This window comes from Colobus angolensis, unplaced genomic scaffold (genome assembly GCF_000951035.1).
Source record: "Colobus angolensis palliatus isolate OR3802 unplaced genomic scaffold, Cang.pa_1.0 Scaffold56, whole genome shotgun sequence".
NCBI lineage: Eukaryota > Metazoa > Chordata > Mammalia > Primates > Cercopithecidae > Colobus > Colobus angolensis.
The window spans coordinates 9849196-9865071 of NW_012119154.1; the positions used below are offsets into that span (position 1 = coordinate 9849196).

Genomic DNA, 15876 nt, shown 5'->3' on the forward strand with positions numbered 1-15876 from the left:
CCAGATGACACGTTCTGGCTCCCAGCTAGTTGCCATGGGTCACTTCATGCATTTGGAGAACATTAAGAAGCTGAGATTGTCCCTGGATACCCTCTATTTTCTCCATTTCACTCCTTTCCTAATCTTGCTGAAGCCATCAGCAGTGGTTTCCCCTTTTGTGGGGACTGAGAACTCAGGCTGATAGAGCTGGAAGGGCACCTAGAGAGACCTCCCAACCCAGCCTCCTCCTCTGGCAGGTGGTTTATTAGCTGTTTGGCTCTTCGCACTTTGCAAAGCCTTGCAACAGTCCTGGGGCTGGGAGACTTCAAAAGGGTACTCTTAAGTTATGAAAGGCGATCAAAGTGAGGGGTCTCTGAAGGCTTCTGTCCACAAGAAGATAGATAACATTAAGTCTAGGAATTTCTCTCTTTATTTTGTTGTGTTTCAAAAGATTTGTAGGCCAATGATTCACTGACAGCCCCAGGCCGACTCCTGCTCATTGTGAGTCCTCGGTACTTCTGAGCTCACCTTTGGGGAAAGTCCATCACTCCCAGCCACTGGGCCAGTAGTTAATGGCCCAATTCTGCTACTTCACCAGGTAGCTTTAATTTCAGTTAAGGATCGGAGTAGAAGAAAGTTAAAGGCACCTGATACCAGATAGAAACCTGGGCCTAGAAACGAAGGAGGCATCTGGTATGTGTGTTTGCATGTGTGTGCTGCACTTCAGAAGCTCTTGAAAGCCACATAAAGTAAAAATAACAAAGCTGGCAGATCTAAGCTCAAGTTGACTCCAAATGAGAGGTTCTGGAAGTTAATGCTCCAGTTCTGGCTCAAGTCTTTTGACCATAAAAAAAAAGTAATAACAATCAGCCAGGCACCATGGCCCATGCCTGTAATCCCTGAATTTTGGAAGGCCAAGATGGGTGAATCACGAGGTCAGGAGTTCAAGACCAGCCTGGCCAACATGGTGAAACCCTGTCTCTAGTAAAAACACAAAAATTAGCCTGGCATCCTGGCGGGCGCCTGTAATCCCAGCTACTCGGGAGGCTGAGGCTCAAGAATTGCTTGAATCCAGGAGACAGAGGTTCCAGTGAGAGGAGATCACGCCATTGCACTCCAGCCTGGGTGACAGAGTGAGACTCCATCAAAAAAAAAAAAAAAGTAATAAAAATAATGATGATGATAATAATTCCTCATTCTATGTGGAACTTTCCAGTTGACAGGACACATTTACCTTCTCTATTTTATTTGCTCCTAATGGCAGTCATGTAGTGAATGCACTTCAGGGAGACAGTTCGGAGTCCTGGGAGGTGACAGGACTCCCCCAAGTCCACATAGCCTACAAGTAGCAGACCTGAGACAACATCCGGATGTTCTGACAACCAGGTTTGGCTCAATAATTGGAATCACACAGCTGATAAGCCACCTGCCAGAGCAAAGGTCAGAGCTGAAAAGATCATGAAAAGACCTGAAGTCTATACCTGTCCTTTCGGAGGAACAGACTTATCTAAAGTCAGTCAATGGCAGAGCCAGTACCGGGCGCAGGTGCACTGCTCTTCCCAGGACGGTGTCCTTATTTGTTAATCAGGGTGAAAACCTCCTAACACAGCTGCGTGAGCCCCTAAGCAGGTATTGTGTACATGCAAATGCTTGGTGCCATAAAGAATGTGGGGGCCTGAGAAACAGCTGGTGGGGTCCAGAGAAACAGCTGGCAGGTCCTAAGAGTCCAGGAATCCCAAAGAGTCCAAGAATCCCACTGCTGCCAGGAAGCATTGCCCATTCTCGGGAGGGCTCTGGACAGAAAAGGGCAGCATGAGCAGAGGGAGAAGAAAGAGCTGGCAGGGGAGGGGTCCTGCCAAGAGCCTGGGAAGCGGGCATCCCGCAGGTGGGAAACCGGCAGTGCCCACCGTCTCAGAGGGAGCTGGGCTGGGGGGTGGGGTGGGAGGGAAGAGTCTGGGAATTGTGTCTGGGAGGGAGAGCCAGGGAGGATTGACACTGTCTTTGGCCTGAGAATGGCTCAGACTCCCCCACCTCACCCCTTCTGGAACTCCAGAGCTGAGCTCATTCATATGCAAATCCCTTCTGCAACTTGGAGGCTGGGCCCCAAACAGTTCAGGACAGGAAAATAGCCCGAGGATGGGAAGCACAAAGGGTTGTTGTGCTCTTCTGTGGCAGAAGCTGCCTGTCTCCAGGTGTGTCATAGCCAGGATGCCGGTGAAGGCAGTGATGAGGCAAGTGCTGAGTGGACAGAAGGGGCCGCCTTGGGCAAGTGTCTTCCAGCAGAATTTCAAGACTTGTGAGCCACTGTGTTCCTGTGACACTGTCCAGGACCTTGCCCTGACCCAGGCTAAACTTACATCCTCAAATCTTTGCACTGAAATCCTACAACAGCGCTGGAGGAAGGACCAATTGTCACATCTCTGCCACTCATACCTCAGGGGTCACTTAAACCTCCCCAGGCAGTAGGTGCGCTGGAGCTGGCAGCTCTCACCAGTTCCTAGGAGCCAACTGTCAGCTTTTCAGGGATTTTGCTACCCTGTTGTTAAATCCAGTCATCATTAAGTTTCACAGACTTACAATTAAATAAATTCTATTAGTTCTATGAAAACTTATTACTTCCTAATTATGTGATTGTTCTACGATCTATGCTCTGAGGGCTCTCTGTGTCTATGATACCTGAATGTTGAATGATGAGCCACTGCACGTCTCTTTTCCCCCATTCCCCGCCCCCACCCCCCAATCTGGTTGTTAGCACTCATACCCCTGTCTCCAGGTCGCAGTTTTCACAAACGTAAAAAGTGGACATTAATACTATCTTCTGAACATCAGGTCAAATGAGATTCGGGGCATGAAAGCAGCTTGCGAAGCCTGCCATTGCCTGGCAGCATTTAGCAGGAACCCTATTTTGCAGTCTCCCATCCCGCTCTCCTTCTGTACCTCCCAGTCTTCATTGATGTTCCTGCCCCCCAGCCACACTGCCATCCTTGCTATTCTTCAAACACACCTGGCACTTTCCACCTGGAGGCACTGAATGTTCCCTCTGGTTGGAGTGGCCCCAGGGTAGCCCCCCCACCAAGAAAGCCACATGGCTCACCTTCTTACCTGCTTCAAGTGTTTGCTCAAATGTCACTCTCTCAATGAGCACCGTATTTAAATCAGAGCCCCCATCTCAACTCATGCAGAGCCCTGCCCTATTTTATTTCTTTGCACGTAAGCTTATTACTTACTACATCATTTAGTTATGGATTATGTTTAGTGTTTACTGTCTGTTTATCCCAGTGCAATGTAAGCCTCACTTTAGAGATCTCTGTCTGTTCTAATTACTGCTGTACCCTAAGCTCTAATAAATTGTAGGCACTGGATGAATATTTGTTGAATAAACGAACACCTCTCCTTCCCTAACTTTTCTCTTTATAAGCATATCAAAGTAAATTCAGGTACTGCTCTTCACCAAGGTGTTTTCAAGAACAACATGTAATGCACTCAAGCACAGAGATGTGCACCCCATGTGAACCCACACCTGGGACATTCCCAGCTCACACTCACCCACATTCTCTGCCTCAGCACTGGGAGCTTCCTTTTGTTTTCCATCACCCTGAAGCCTGTGCTGTTTGCACTTTCGGCATGAAATGAGCTTTCATCACACTTTCCTGATGCAAGCTCATTTTCATTTTCTAATTCTTCTGAGTCAGCTAGAATTGGTGTTTGGGACCCGGTGTCTCTGGAGTGGGAGAATTCCACTGGAGACTACAATTGAAATTCATGAGAAATGTTTACCCATTTCTCATTTCCTTCTGGGGCCAAGGCCTCCTGTCCACTCCCAGAGACTGAGCAGAGTTACTGCAGTAGGTGAAGTGAGTTCAGCCGGAAGGTCGAGGGCATGTTCTAAGTAAACACAGAGCATTGCACAGAAATTAGGAGCTTAGGGGTCAGAAGAGGCCCCCTTGGGAGCGACTTACCTCTCAATTACACAGCAGGATGCAGACTGACCCAATGTGGCCTGAGGGAAGGGGCATTGGACTGGGAGTCACAGACCATCAGAACTGGAAGGGTTTGGAGAGGCCAGCTGGTCCAGTTCCCTCATCAGGCAGATGGGGAAACTGAGGCCTTGAATGAAGACGTGACTTGCCCAAGCTCTCAGCAGGAGTCAGCAGCTGTTTTCTAGGCCAGAGCCCTTTCCACTGCCAGGAGACATGTGCCTTTTCCTGTTCTGCCCAGGACTGTGCTTTCTACTGGAGAAAACACAGACATAGGCCCTGAACTCACGGGGCTGGCAATCTAGTGGGAATGAACTTGAGCTCATCATTAGAAATTATGCACTACAAGCAGATAATACAAGCACTTGCCGATTCACTGTAGTTCAGACTCCATTTTCTATTATTTTTAAAAAACACTTTTTTTCTCTCAAAGGATAAATGAGAAAGTTATTTAAAATAATCTAGACAATATAGGGCCCCTCAAGGACCTTCTGTTTTACTAAATTTTATGAAATTATCTTGACAAGTAGGAGAGAACAAGGTTCTCCCACAACCTTGTTTTAGGAATAATACATGGCCAGGAAACATAACAGGGCCCCTTTCACAATAAAGGCTATTCTAAGGAAGCCTCCATAGACAGACAGAACCATGACTCGGGGAGTTAGAAGAGCAGGGAGTCAAACCTGGCTTTCCTGCAGAGACTTGAGCAAATTCACTTATACCTGTTTCCTTTTTTGTAAATTCGGTGCAATAATCCCTACTTTTCCTATTCCATAAGAATCAAATGAGTTAATAGATTAAAAACTGCTGTAAAATTTGTGTTTCTACAAGGTAAATACAAAGGAGAAATAACCCCCAGCTTTTGAATAGTGTTTTGGAAGCACTTTTTTATAAATTGCCAGAAAAAACTGAGTAACATTAGCAAGGTCATACATAGCTAATCAGTGGTAGGGTCGGAGTTGATGAGAAAACTGACATTCATTGAGCATCTGATGATACCAGGCAGACACTTTTATTACTCATCCCATTGCCTTCATTACCACTACAATGTACTTATGAGCTAATTAGAGATGTATTAGACATATGCCATTAAAGCATTTACTTCATTTGGCATTCACAGTAAGCCTATGAAATAAACATCATTGTTATCTCCATTTTACAGATGGAGAAGAAAATCTTAGCAAGGTTAAGCAATCGCTCCAGTAAGAAGTGGAGGCAAGACTTGACCATGGGTCTGAATGACTCCAAAGTTTGAGCTCCCAACCACTGAGCACAACTGCGTTTGCAGTACTGATTCCTCTTAGACCCTTATGTTACTCAAATCCTCCCACAACCTGTGAGGGAGACATTGTATTCATTAGGAACTCTTTCTTTCAAATGATGACAAAACCAGTGCTGAGGGAGATCAAGGAGCTTCACCAAGATTCCTCACTCAGATGGTGTCAGAAACAGAATTTAATCCTCAATGTGTTAATCCTCTCTCCATGACTGTCTCTGTGCTCTTCCCACACCCACTCTTACAACTCTTTAAGCTCTGTCTCAAACTTTAGACCAGCATTTCCAGCTGTATTCAAAACTCAATGCACATCAGTGCACTCTATATCTTTCCAAATCAATGCACCTTCACGTTCCTGATCTCAATTTCTGGGTTAGTAGCCAATAAGTTGTCATAACTGGAGCTGAAAGCGTCTGATTCCTCCTTTTCCTCTCCCATACGCAGCCAGTTCCTGTGGGGTTTACCTCTGCACATCCTACCTGCTCTTCCATATCTGTCCAGGAGGCCTGTGGGCTTTCTTGAAGTATACTATGCTCCACATAGTCATATCCAATCTATTTAGCACAGCCACCTAAATGGCCTCATTCAGCGGCTCCAGTTTCTTTTCATTTACCAGTCCTTGATGCCCCTTAGGTAGCTCCAGATTAACCTTGCTCAAGCATACCCCTGATTGTGTCACATCCCAGAACCTCACTGCCCCCTCCCTCCGTGACATCACATCCTCTAATTGGAGGTCCTAGACTCAAATGCTAAAAGATGCCAAGCAGAAAACATGAGTGAAACAAGCTGCTATGAATTCTTTAGACAGAAATACACACTTTGCATGTTAAATACAGAGGGATATTCTTCACTCTGCAAAGAGATTTTTCCGAAACACATGTCTTTCTCAGGAACTTTCAACTTTCCTATTTTCGATAGAGACACTGGGGAAAAATGTTTCACTTTCTTTACTGTAAAAGAAGCAATGGTGCCACGAAGAGGCCAGAAAGCATTAGCATGGGGGAGCTATAGGGAATGGTGGGGACCCTACCCACAGGGCCACCTCTTCCTGGTGCTGGCTGGTTGCTGGAAGGCAGGAAGCTGCAAGATTTGTCAGATTTTCTAATATTCTAAGATAATTTGGAAATGTAGACTGTTGTGTGAAATTGGAAATTTTATGTTGTCATAATTCTTTCTTCTTCTTTTTTTACCCCCCACCCCAAATCATAGTATAAGTTAGTATTGGGCTGGCTAACAAAATTCATTGGTGAAATTAATTCAACCTTTGACCACTTTTTTGCGACTTTGGGAGCACATACTTAAACCCAAGTTTACCAAACATTTCTCAGTTCACCCTCAGGTAATCTTTCTGGGCTTTACCTCTCCCCAAAGCATGCCAACTCTGATTATTCTCAGTTTTGCATCATTCCCATCCTCTTCAAACTCCCTGCTTTGATGGTAGCTCTGCTAAGATATCCTACTTAGGGAACTGCACTGCCAAATTATTATTTACCCCTTAAGACTAATCTCGGACATCAACTATTTCCAAAGCCCTCCCTGGCCATCTAGAAATGACCACTTCCAAACGTATGTACTGACTGATACCCGTTATATTACTTTGTCTGGTTTTATTATGCACTTATTTCATCACATTCTATGGAACTCTGAATTCCTTGAAGTCTTTACAGTTCATTTTACTGTGAAGAATTCTTTTTACTGATCTTTGCACACCCAGCCTTTTGCATAGTCTCAAACTTATGGTAGATTTTCAATAGGATTACTGTGCTTCATTCCATAGACAATGGGGAGGCATTGAAAGATTTTTAGAGTAGCATAATCAAAGCTATGTTCGACGAAGATCCTTCTGGATACTCATAGAAGATAGGCTAGATGGGGAGAGGCTGACGTCTGGTAGACATACAGAAGGCTATTACAATAAACTAGCTGAGAGGAATAAGAATTGGAACTAAGAAACTAACGGTGAAAAGGTGGGAAGAAATGTCAAATACATCGAGGATACAGGGTTAAAAGGAAAACAGTGGCATTGTGTTACATAAACATGCCACAGATGCTGTTGAAATATTACACATGGTGACATAAAGAGAAAAAAAGAGAGTATCCAAATGCAGTAATTTATGCTTCCTTTTACAGTGAATAGATGCCATGAAATGAACTTGAAATTGGAATGTGTAATCTGCTGTTCTCTTGGTGGTTCTGGTTTCTAACTATCTAAACTCTCTCCATAACCATAGCTTCACAGTTTCTTTGTAAGTATAAATGAACCACTTCATCTGGTGCTCAACCAAAGGAACTTTAATTTCTTGCATTTCTGGAAAAAAATTCTTTTCTGGACATCTAAAAGATAATGCTTTACAATATTTAAGCGATTTTTTAACGGTAAGTTTGACTATAGACAATATTTGTCTTATATTACAACAGAAAAACCTAGTCATTCACAAGATGGGACTTTGCTGTTTTTTAATCTGTTAAATAACTCTGTTAAATAAATAGAAGAAAAGACTGAGAATCTTAAGATGTAAATTCTGATACAAGCATGATGTTGGCCAATGAATTGCCCTTCCCTAGGTTTGAACATGATGATCATGGGGTTGGATCATGATTTCTAAGGTCTTAGATGCACAGAATATCAAGGCAAAGTAGACCTTAGAGACCATCTGGTTTTACCCTTTGTATTTGACGGAGGAGGAAACAGAGTTCCTTCTAGGTGTAGTCATCTGCCCAAGGTTAGTTAGTATAGAATGATACCCAGGACCCAGGCTGCCTGACTCTCTGATCAGCATCTGTGCTTTGCCTCTTGCCTGCAGCATTAACCAGCCTGGATTCATATGCCTCATCCATGCACTACAGGAATCTAAACATTGCAGCCACATTCCCAGGAAGCAGACGCTGCTGTGCAGATGTGCGTGAGTCTTGAAGACCAAGAACTGTGGGAAATCAGGCAGGAGAGGGATTTTCATAAATGTGAGCATCCGGACCACAGACATGGGGGTCTTGCTCTTCTACAGGCTACTGATGAGCAGTATCAGCAGTTCCATCGTCGTTGTCCTAATGGGCCTGGGTGGGAAGGGCAGTTTGTGGGGTTGGGCTGGCTGGAAAATGTTCCTGTGAGTTGGAAGGTTTCTTAAACCCACTCCTATATAGGCCTGGGAGGAGAATTTAGTCATAGAGCAAAAATGCCTTAAAACAGGGAATTTTATCCTGCCAAAGGCAAGTCAGTGTCATTTTAAGTTGCTTTGTAAAGGACACTGTTGGCATGATATGTTTACACGTTCTGTGATGACATACCACCAAGGCATCCCCAGCAGGCTGCAGGCTCCTACTGGAGGGCTTGCAGCTATGCAACATTGAGACGCAGTTGCTGTAAACATAAGATTTCTGTTTTCTGGTGTTATCCTGACTATGATAAGGAGGGTTTGGTGGGGTCGTCTTAGAAGTTCTGGCGAGGAGGATTGGGATTATAATTCCAGAATTGAAAGGACCATGGGGATCATCTCGTTCCACCCTCTCACTGAGCAGAGGAAAAAACAGAATTTTGGAGAGGGATATGGATTTACCCGGGGGTCACATGGTATATTTGCGCTTTTATTTAGATGGAAAGGGAAGAGTTTCTCTTCCATTTATAGCCAGAAAAAGCATACATGCTAGGGGCTAGCATTGGCCAGGCAATTAGAAAAAGTCAGTGGGTTTCAACTAAGTGTGGAAGACTTCTGGGTCTGGGATTTCAGAGGCAGAATGCTCACCCTCTCTCTCTACTCTGACCTCCTCTCTGTCCAATAGGAACGTGACCAGAGCAGCAAGATTCAAGTCACAATCCCTCAAGGTGCTTCAGGGTAACCAAGGAGGATGAGCAAGCAGGGCCACCTACAGCTAGAGCAGCTCACTTCTGTCTCTTCTCTATGTTGGGCCTAACTGAAGATTTTCAAGAAGAAAATGTGGGCTGGGCGTGGTGGCTCACATCTCTGTAATCCCACTTTGGGAGGCCGAGGTGGGAGGATCATGAGGTCAGGAGTTGGAGACCATCCTGGCCAACATGGTGAAACCCCGTCTCTACTAAAACACAAAAAATTAGCCGGGCATGGTGGCGTGTGCCTGTAGTCCCAGCTGCTCAGGAGGCTGAGACAGGGGAATCGCTTGAACCTGGGAGGTGGAGGTTGCAGTGAGCCGAGATCGAGCCACTGCACTCCAGCCTGGCAACAGAGCAAGACTCTGTCTCGAAAGAAAAAAAAAAAAAGAAAATGTGTACTGGGGAGAACATATTTGAAAACCACAACGTAAGATGAGATGCATCCCTGAGGGCCCCTGCAGCCTGACATTCTGTGAGTTCTCAGTTCTAGGAGGGCAACTCACTGGTTGTGTGTAGGCAGGGGCACAGGGTGGTCTCCGCATGAGCACCAGTAGTCAGCCAACCAGCATGCAGCACCCTGCAGAGGCGAGGCCTGCTGGTGCCCCACGGCTGCTGGAACCTCTGCAGGAGGCTAATGCTGACATTTGGGTGGCTTTCTGGAAGAGAGTCAGCTGTGCAAGCGCAAGTGGAGAAATCTATCTCACCTCCTGCCGCCACCATGTTACTCTCTTCTTTCAAAGGACCTGGAAAAATGTTCCAACTCACAGATGCCAAGGCTCTTAGGGCGTTTCAGGTACACAGCTCAGTCCCTAAGTTGCCTCAAGTAGACTACTTCCCTGTTATGCCCAGAGGTTTTCTGTCTAATTTTGGAGTAGAGAGGATGCTGTAAAATAATATTTTTCTCCACTCCATGTCATTTGGGGAGTTAGTGACAGATCTGAGCCCAGAAAAGGAATTTTCTGAATTCCATGTAAGGGCCCAGGACCATACTGCCTCTTCCAGAGGGCCCATGTCCACCTGCTTGTGGTTTCAGGAAGGAGTCTCACCACTCTAGATAGAAACCATCAACCAATTTCCAAAATATTCTGTAGCCTAGAAAGCCAAGCTTTGGATAGAAGTCTATTCCAATATCTTTAATTCAATGTTAGAAGAGGTCTTCAGATTTTGTTATTGCTCTTGAAAAGTAGCATCGGTTTTTCCCCATTAACAAAATGCTGCTTTATGTCAGCTGCTTCATCTGCCTTCCTGGGAGACTCCACTTATTTGGAGCAAAGAAATGAGCTAAACCCTCTCTTCTGTGTTTATCATCTTGATAAAGGAGATCTAACAAGGTTAAACTTGTCTTCTGTCTGAAAAAGAATCAAACTTAATGAATTCTCAATGAATATGAAGTTAAGAGTCAAACCTCAAGGAGGAGAAGGGGCAAATTATGAGAAGAGGTCATTGCTACAACTGAGGAAAAATATTCTATAATTTCTGTGATTTTGAGTCTCAGGTGCCAATAAAAGCTATTGGCACTGACAAAATTTTTAGATGGTTGACATGTTTGAAAGTGGAGAAAAATACGGTTAGAAAGTTCATGCCAAGCCTTGTCTAAATCCATGGAACTTATTGTCATATTAAACCAAGGTTTGGTCATTTTTCTTCCGGTTAAGACCACTCCAACCAAAATATTAAAGAATGTCATGATTTTGTGACCAACATTAGTTGGGGGAATGGGCTGGGAGATTCCACTTAGCCTGAAGGTACACACCTCTAATCTATCTTATCCTGGAGTTTAACTCTGGTTAACCCTTTTATCCTGAAAGGCATAACTGACCTTTTCACCAGAAAGTTCAGTTTAGGATGATACATACTCACAGCCTCAGTGAGGACCTCTTGGTTGATCCTTGTGACCCTGAGAAATTGGTTCTACATTTAATGAATTTATAGAAATTGCATCTAGATTACCAATCTACATTGTCTCTTAGAGCAACCAGTTCCACCTTTTCTCATTCTTTATCAGTAAGTCTTTTATTGCCATCACTGTTTTCTATCTTGTGCAATGGCTATTTTCAAGGCTCACCTTTCTTTTTAAGGGACCAGATCTTTTGTGTGCAAATATTTCTACTGTCCCTAGCACAGGGCATTCTAAGAGGGCATCATCCCATACAGCAGTGGTTCTGGGACATTGAACAATATCTGGACACGTTTATGATTGCCATAACTGGTTGGGAGGGGGTGCTGCTACTGGCACCTAGTTAGGATAGAAGCTAGGGGTGCTGCTAAAAATCCCACAATGCTCAAGACAGCTTTTCTCAGCAAATTACCTGGTTCAAAATATCAGTAGTGCTGAGGTTAAAAGTCCCTACCATGGAACACCAATTTTGGAAAATGTTTAGATGCAGAGACCTATTGTAAATGGAACATTGCAAGCAGACCCAACATATACAATGACAACACTCTACATATAAAATAAGTGGAGGCACAGTGCCTTTATATGCCCCTGCTGTATCCTAGGCTCAGTGGAGAATAGCTTGGGAGTTGTTTGGTGTAGACAAAAGAGCATGTGATTCAAAAACACAAGGCACGGGTTTGAGAGCTTAATCCGTCACTTACCAGATGTACCACCTTGGGTGAGTTGCTTAACCTTCCTAGGTTTATTTCTTTACCTGTGAAATGGGGTCATAGCTCCTGTCTCAAAATTGTTTTAAAGTTTGAATGAGATTATAATTATAAAAGCACCTTGTAAACTCACTTCTCTGTTGTTGACCAAATATTCTGATTAATACAAGGTTAATTCATGTTGAATTACTGGTTATGGAATAATGAGTGTACAATAATACTAAAAATATCTAAATGCTCTAGCGTTGTTTGATGAGATCCTCTTCCAGGAAGCTGGAGAGAGCTTAGAAGTTAGGTTCTTAGGTCTCCACATCTTTTTAAACTAGATATAACTGCAATAAACTTGATCCCTTAGAAATATTCTGACCTTTTTCAGCCGCACTTTAAAAGAAGAACAGCTTCTCACCCATGGAAATTTTTTTTTTGTGTGGGGTTCTCTAAATTCCAGGGCATGTTGTTTTGATGCAGTCCTGCTCTTACCCCATATTTACTTTTTACATCTACTTCTGATAGTGACCCTCTCCTCCCTACCCACGCTTTTTGCTGATAAAATGCAAACTCCTTGGCATGACATTCAAGGCCCTTAAGAATCTCCCCTCCACGCACCCTTCCTACTTCATCTCCGACTCTTTACTACTGTATACCCTGCACTTCCCATATACTTGATCATTATTTGGGGAATTGGACAATGCTTTCTAATGCCTCAACTTTGGACATAATTATGGTTCTGTTTCCATGATTACCGCTTACTCCGAGGTCTCTGCCCTTTTCTGCTCACTGAATTAAAGGTGACCTTGGAACAGAGACTGGTAGAATCACTAAAGGCTTTGAGGACAGGAAGAAAAAAGGGATGTTGTGTTGGGCTGAGTCATACTCCATCAGCTTCAGTTTCCTTCACGGACCTTTCTAGTTCTACCCATCAGCTCGCACTTAGCTTTCCACCTTGACATGAATTCATACCATAGTGATGTTGTGTGTCTCTCTCACTATATGCCACCCTGGAAGGGTCTAATTTCATCCTGCCTTGTCTAAATGCCAGCAGAGAGCCTGGCCCAGTTAGGGGACATCAGGAGTCTCACCTTCACATAGTCATATTCACAAAGGTAGGAGGATTCCAAGTTGAAGTGCAGGAAGTAAAGCTTGATCCGAAACCCGTCTGGGACAGTGATATTCCAAGTCACCTCCGAATCACTGGGATAGGAGTCTGGATAACCAGGCGACTGGATCTGGCCAAACATATCGTTCAGCTCCACAGTGTGGGCTGAAGCCTTTGACAGGGAGAAGCACAGAGCATGACAGAGAAGCAGCCACCTGAAAGACATGAATGTAGGTCTACTTACATTTATAAACACAGGCCCCCGCCATTCATCTCAATCACAGCCAGGAGAACAAGATCCCAGCATGTCTGTCTCTCTGGCGTTCTGTCATTACCTTTCCCCTTCTGACCTTCCTCCTCGGTCTGTATTACGGGAAAATGGTAACTAGATAATTTCTAACATTTCTTCTGGTTTTGCTCATTCAAAGCTCTGATAATAGTGTTAAATTTAAACTCCTAGAAAGTATCACATTGGGGAGTCTGACACTTCCATTTTACTGTCGAAAATGTAACTTTCATAATTAGGTAAAAGTTGATATTTCTTCAGCTTGGCTTAATTTAAGAATCATAAACTCTTGATTCTCTTTTCTAAAAAGTAAATGATAATAACATGGTAATACTGGGATGAGGCTTAAATGCATTGATGGAATCTGTAGTACCTGAAACAGATTTAACATGTGGAAATGGTATTTCACCACAAACTCAGTCAAAGTATGCAAAATCTTTAATAAAGAAGGAATAAGCAAAGCAAGTTTTCTTCCTCTTAGTAAAAGGATCGAAAACTTACAACTTATTCCTGTAGGAATCAGAGATAATGGACTAATAAAGAGTTGCAAAAGAGGCAAGGAAAATTCAATAAAACTTACAGAGCACATCACCATGGCTGACGCAATAACAAGGCAGAATGACCAAGGCTGGTCAAAGCCCTCCTGGTCGGTCAGTATTCACCACACCAGGCCTCTGTCAAACAGACTGATTCCCCTGTGAGGTCTGGTGACCTTGAACTTAATGGTGCTGAAGCTGCCTCATCACTCCTCTCCTTATCATTTCCTGCTCTTGTTTCTGATTTCTGTTCATGGTATTACCATCAACCAGTTCCCTGGCCTGAACTTTAACCGTTCATCTTTTCATTTACCCCAGAGTCAATAGTCACCACGTCCTACTTATTCTGCTTCCTATGTTTTGGAAATCCGTCTCTCCTCCTCTCCAGTTAATTACATAGTTTACATTTTCTTATACAACTTATTGCTGTAGCATCCTAACAGATATCCCCGACCCACCCACCAACAGTCTTCTGCCAAAGCTGATTTTTTAAAACACAGAGGTGACCACACTGTTCTACGGTGTCTGCTGGGTAACGTGTCTGCTTCTGGGATGGCTGTTGAGGCCCTTTTGATCTGGCTGGTCTGTCCTTCCCATCTCATCTCAGTAGCCAGCCCTGTGATCCCCTAGTTATTCTGGGGGCATGCCATGCCCTTCCATTCCAGCCTCATTGCATGTGCCCTGTTCACTCCTCACCTACTTATCCTCCACCGTCTTGCTTGTCCTCCACCATCCAGCTCAGAGCTTCCCAGCTATGGAGTATCCTTTCACTCCTCCACAAGCCACGGCTCCCTGCACATTTCTCTATTATTGTGGGCGTCACATTGCACTACTTCAGTCACACCCTTTGGAGTGAAATTTACTTGTATTTAAGTCCCAATTCTTCCACTTACTGACTGTGAAAACTTGGGCAACAAGTGTCCCTGAGCCCCCGTTTCCTCAGATATAAAATGGAGATTATAATATCTAATTCATAGGGCTCCTATGAGCATGAAAGATGATGCATATAAAGGTCCTAGTATAGAGTCTGATATATAACAGATTATAAATGAATGAATCCATGAAAGTGGGGCCTGAGTCTTAGATAGCCTAAAAAGTCAATGCTGGGAAACCATACCAGCATCTTCAGATTAACAGTGACATATTTGCTAATCAGGTGTCACGTTAATATTTACATAAAGTGTAAATAGGTAAGTACAAAAAGTCTGAAAGGATATACACCAAGGTATTAACAGTAGTTATCTCTGAAATGGGAAAATAAGTATTTCTATTTTTGTGCATATAAAATGTTTACATTTGTCAAGAAGGACCATGTACTATTTTTTCAAGAAAAAGAAAATAAATTTATTTAATTTTTTTCAAGGTCCCTACAGTAGCAATATGTGACATTCTATTAAGAAAACAAAATGTCTTAATCCCATAGCCAATGTCAATATTTTTTTAAACCAATCTGTGGAAGGAGGGCCTCAAAGGCAGAAGGAAGGGAAGGCATATGTCCAAGTTAACCTGCGAATTAGTTGGAAAGCTGAGTCAAAAAACCAGTTGGCAGGGCCCAAGCATCCCATTTTCAAGTGAGGAAATGAACCAATGTTAACAGGGCTGGAGTTCAGGTTCATCCCTCCTGAGGAGGGGAGAGCACTGGCCCTGGGTCAGAAGACCTAGATTCAGCTCCAGCTTTGACTTTATTTATCCTTTCCATTTTAGGAGGTCATGAGAGGTCTTGTTTCCTCATCCATTAAGTAATAATAATAACGACTTCCCACAGCACTGCTATCAGAGTAAAGGAGGATGGGGAAGTATTTTGTTAACTGTCTAGCCCTAGCCAAACATTAGTTATGATTATTCCATCGTGCTACTTCCCAAAAAGCAAGAGTCAGGAATGAGCTTTGGTTCCTAAACCGGACTTCCCTATAATAGCGACACCCAAATTATGCAAGGCTGAAACGTCAACTTCCTCCATGTCTGCTTTTTCCAGACCACATCGAGGAGATGCTGAACCTCCTGAGGCCAGTTCTGTCAAGGACTGGCAGCAGAGAGCCCTGTCTAGCCCAGAAGCCCGGTGCCATGTGTGGTAGGCAACTGGTCAGCGTGGGAGGAAGGCCCAGGAAGCTTTCCCTTCTACTTTGTTTGCATCTCAAAATGGTTTCAAACATATGAAACAAATATCTCCCTTCATGTAATGGGCTTGAGCATATGCTTGCCTGCTCGCGTTAGGGGCTGTAAATTGAAGAATGTAAGTGGCAGCTTTCATTCCTCGTCACACTCTCTGAATGTTTTT

At 43.8% G+C, this 15876-nt stretch overlaps 1 protein-coding gene across 4 annotated transcripts in view; it reads right to left on the bottom strand.

The window, feature by feature from the left end:
• Positions 1–15876, bottom strand: part of MASP1 (mannan-binding lectin serine peptidase 1 (C4/C2 activating component of Ra-reactive factor)) — a 76670-nt gene that overhangs the window by 57813 nt on the left and 2981 nt on the right. For all 4 annotated transcript variants that reach the window (XM_011961594.1, XM_011961593.1, XM_011961595.1 and 1 more), the window contains one exon: positions 12760–12991. In XM_011961594.1, coding sequence (XP_011816984.1) covers positions 12760–12991 — 232 coding nt within the window. The remainder of the gene's footprint in view (positions 1–12759; positions 12992–15876) is intronic.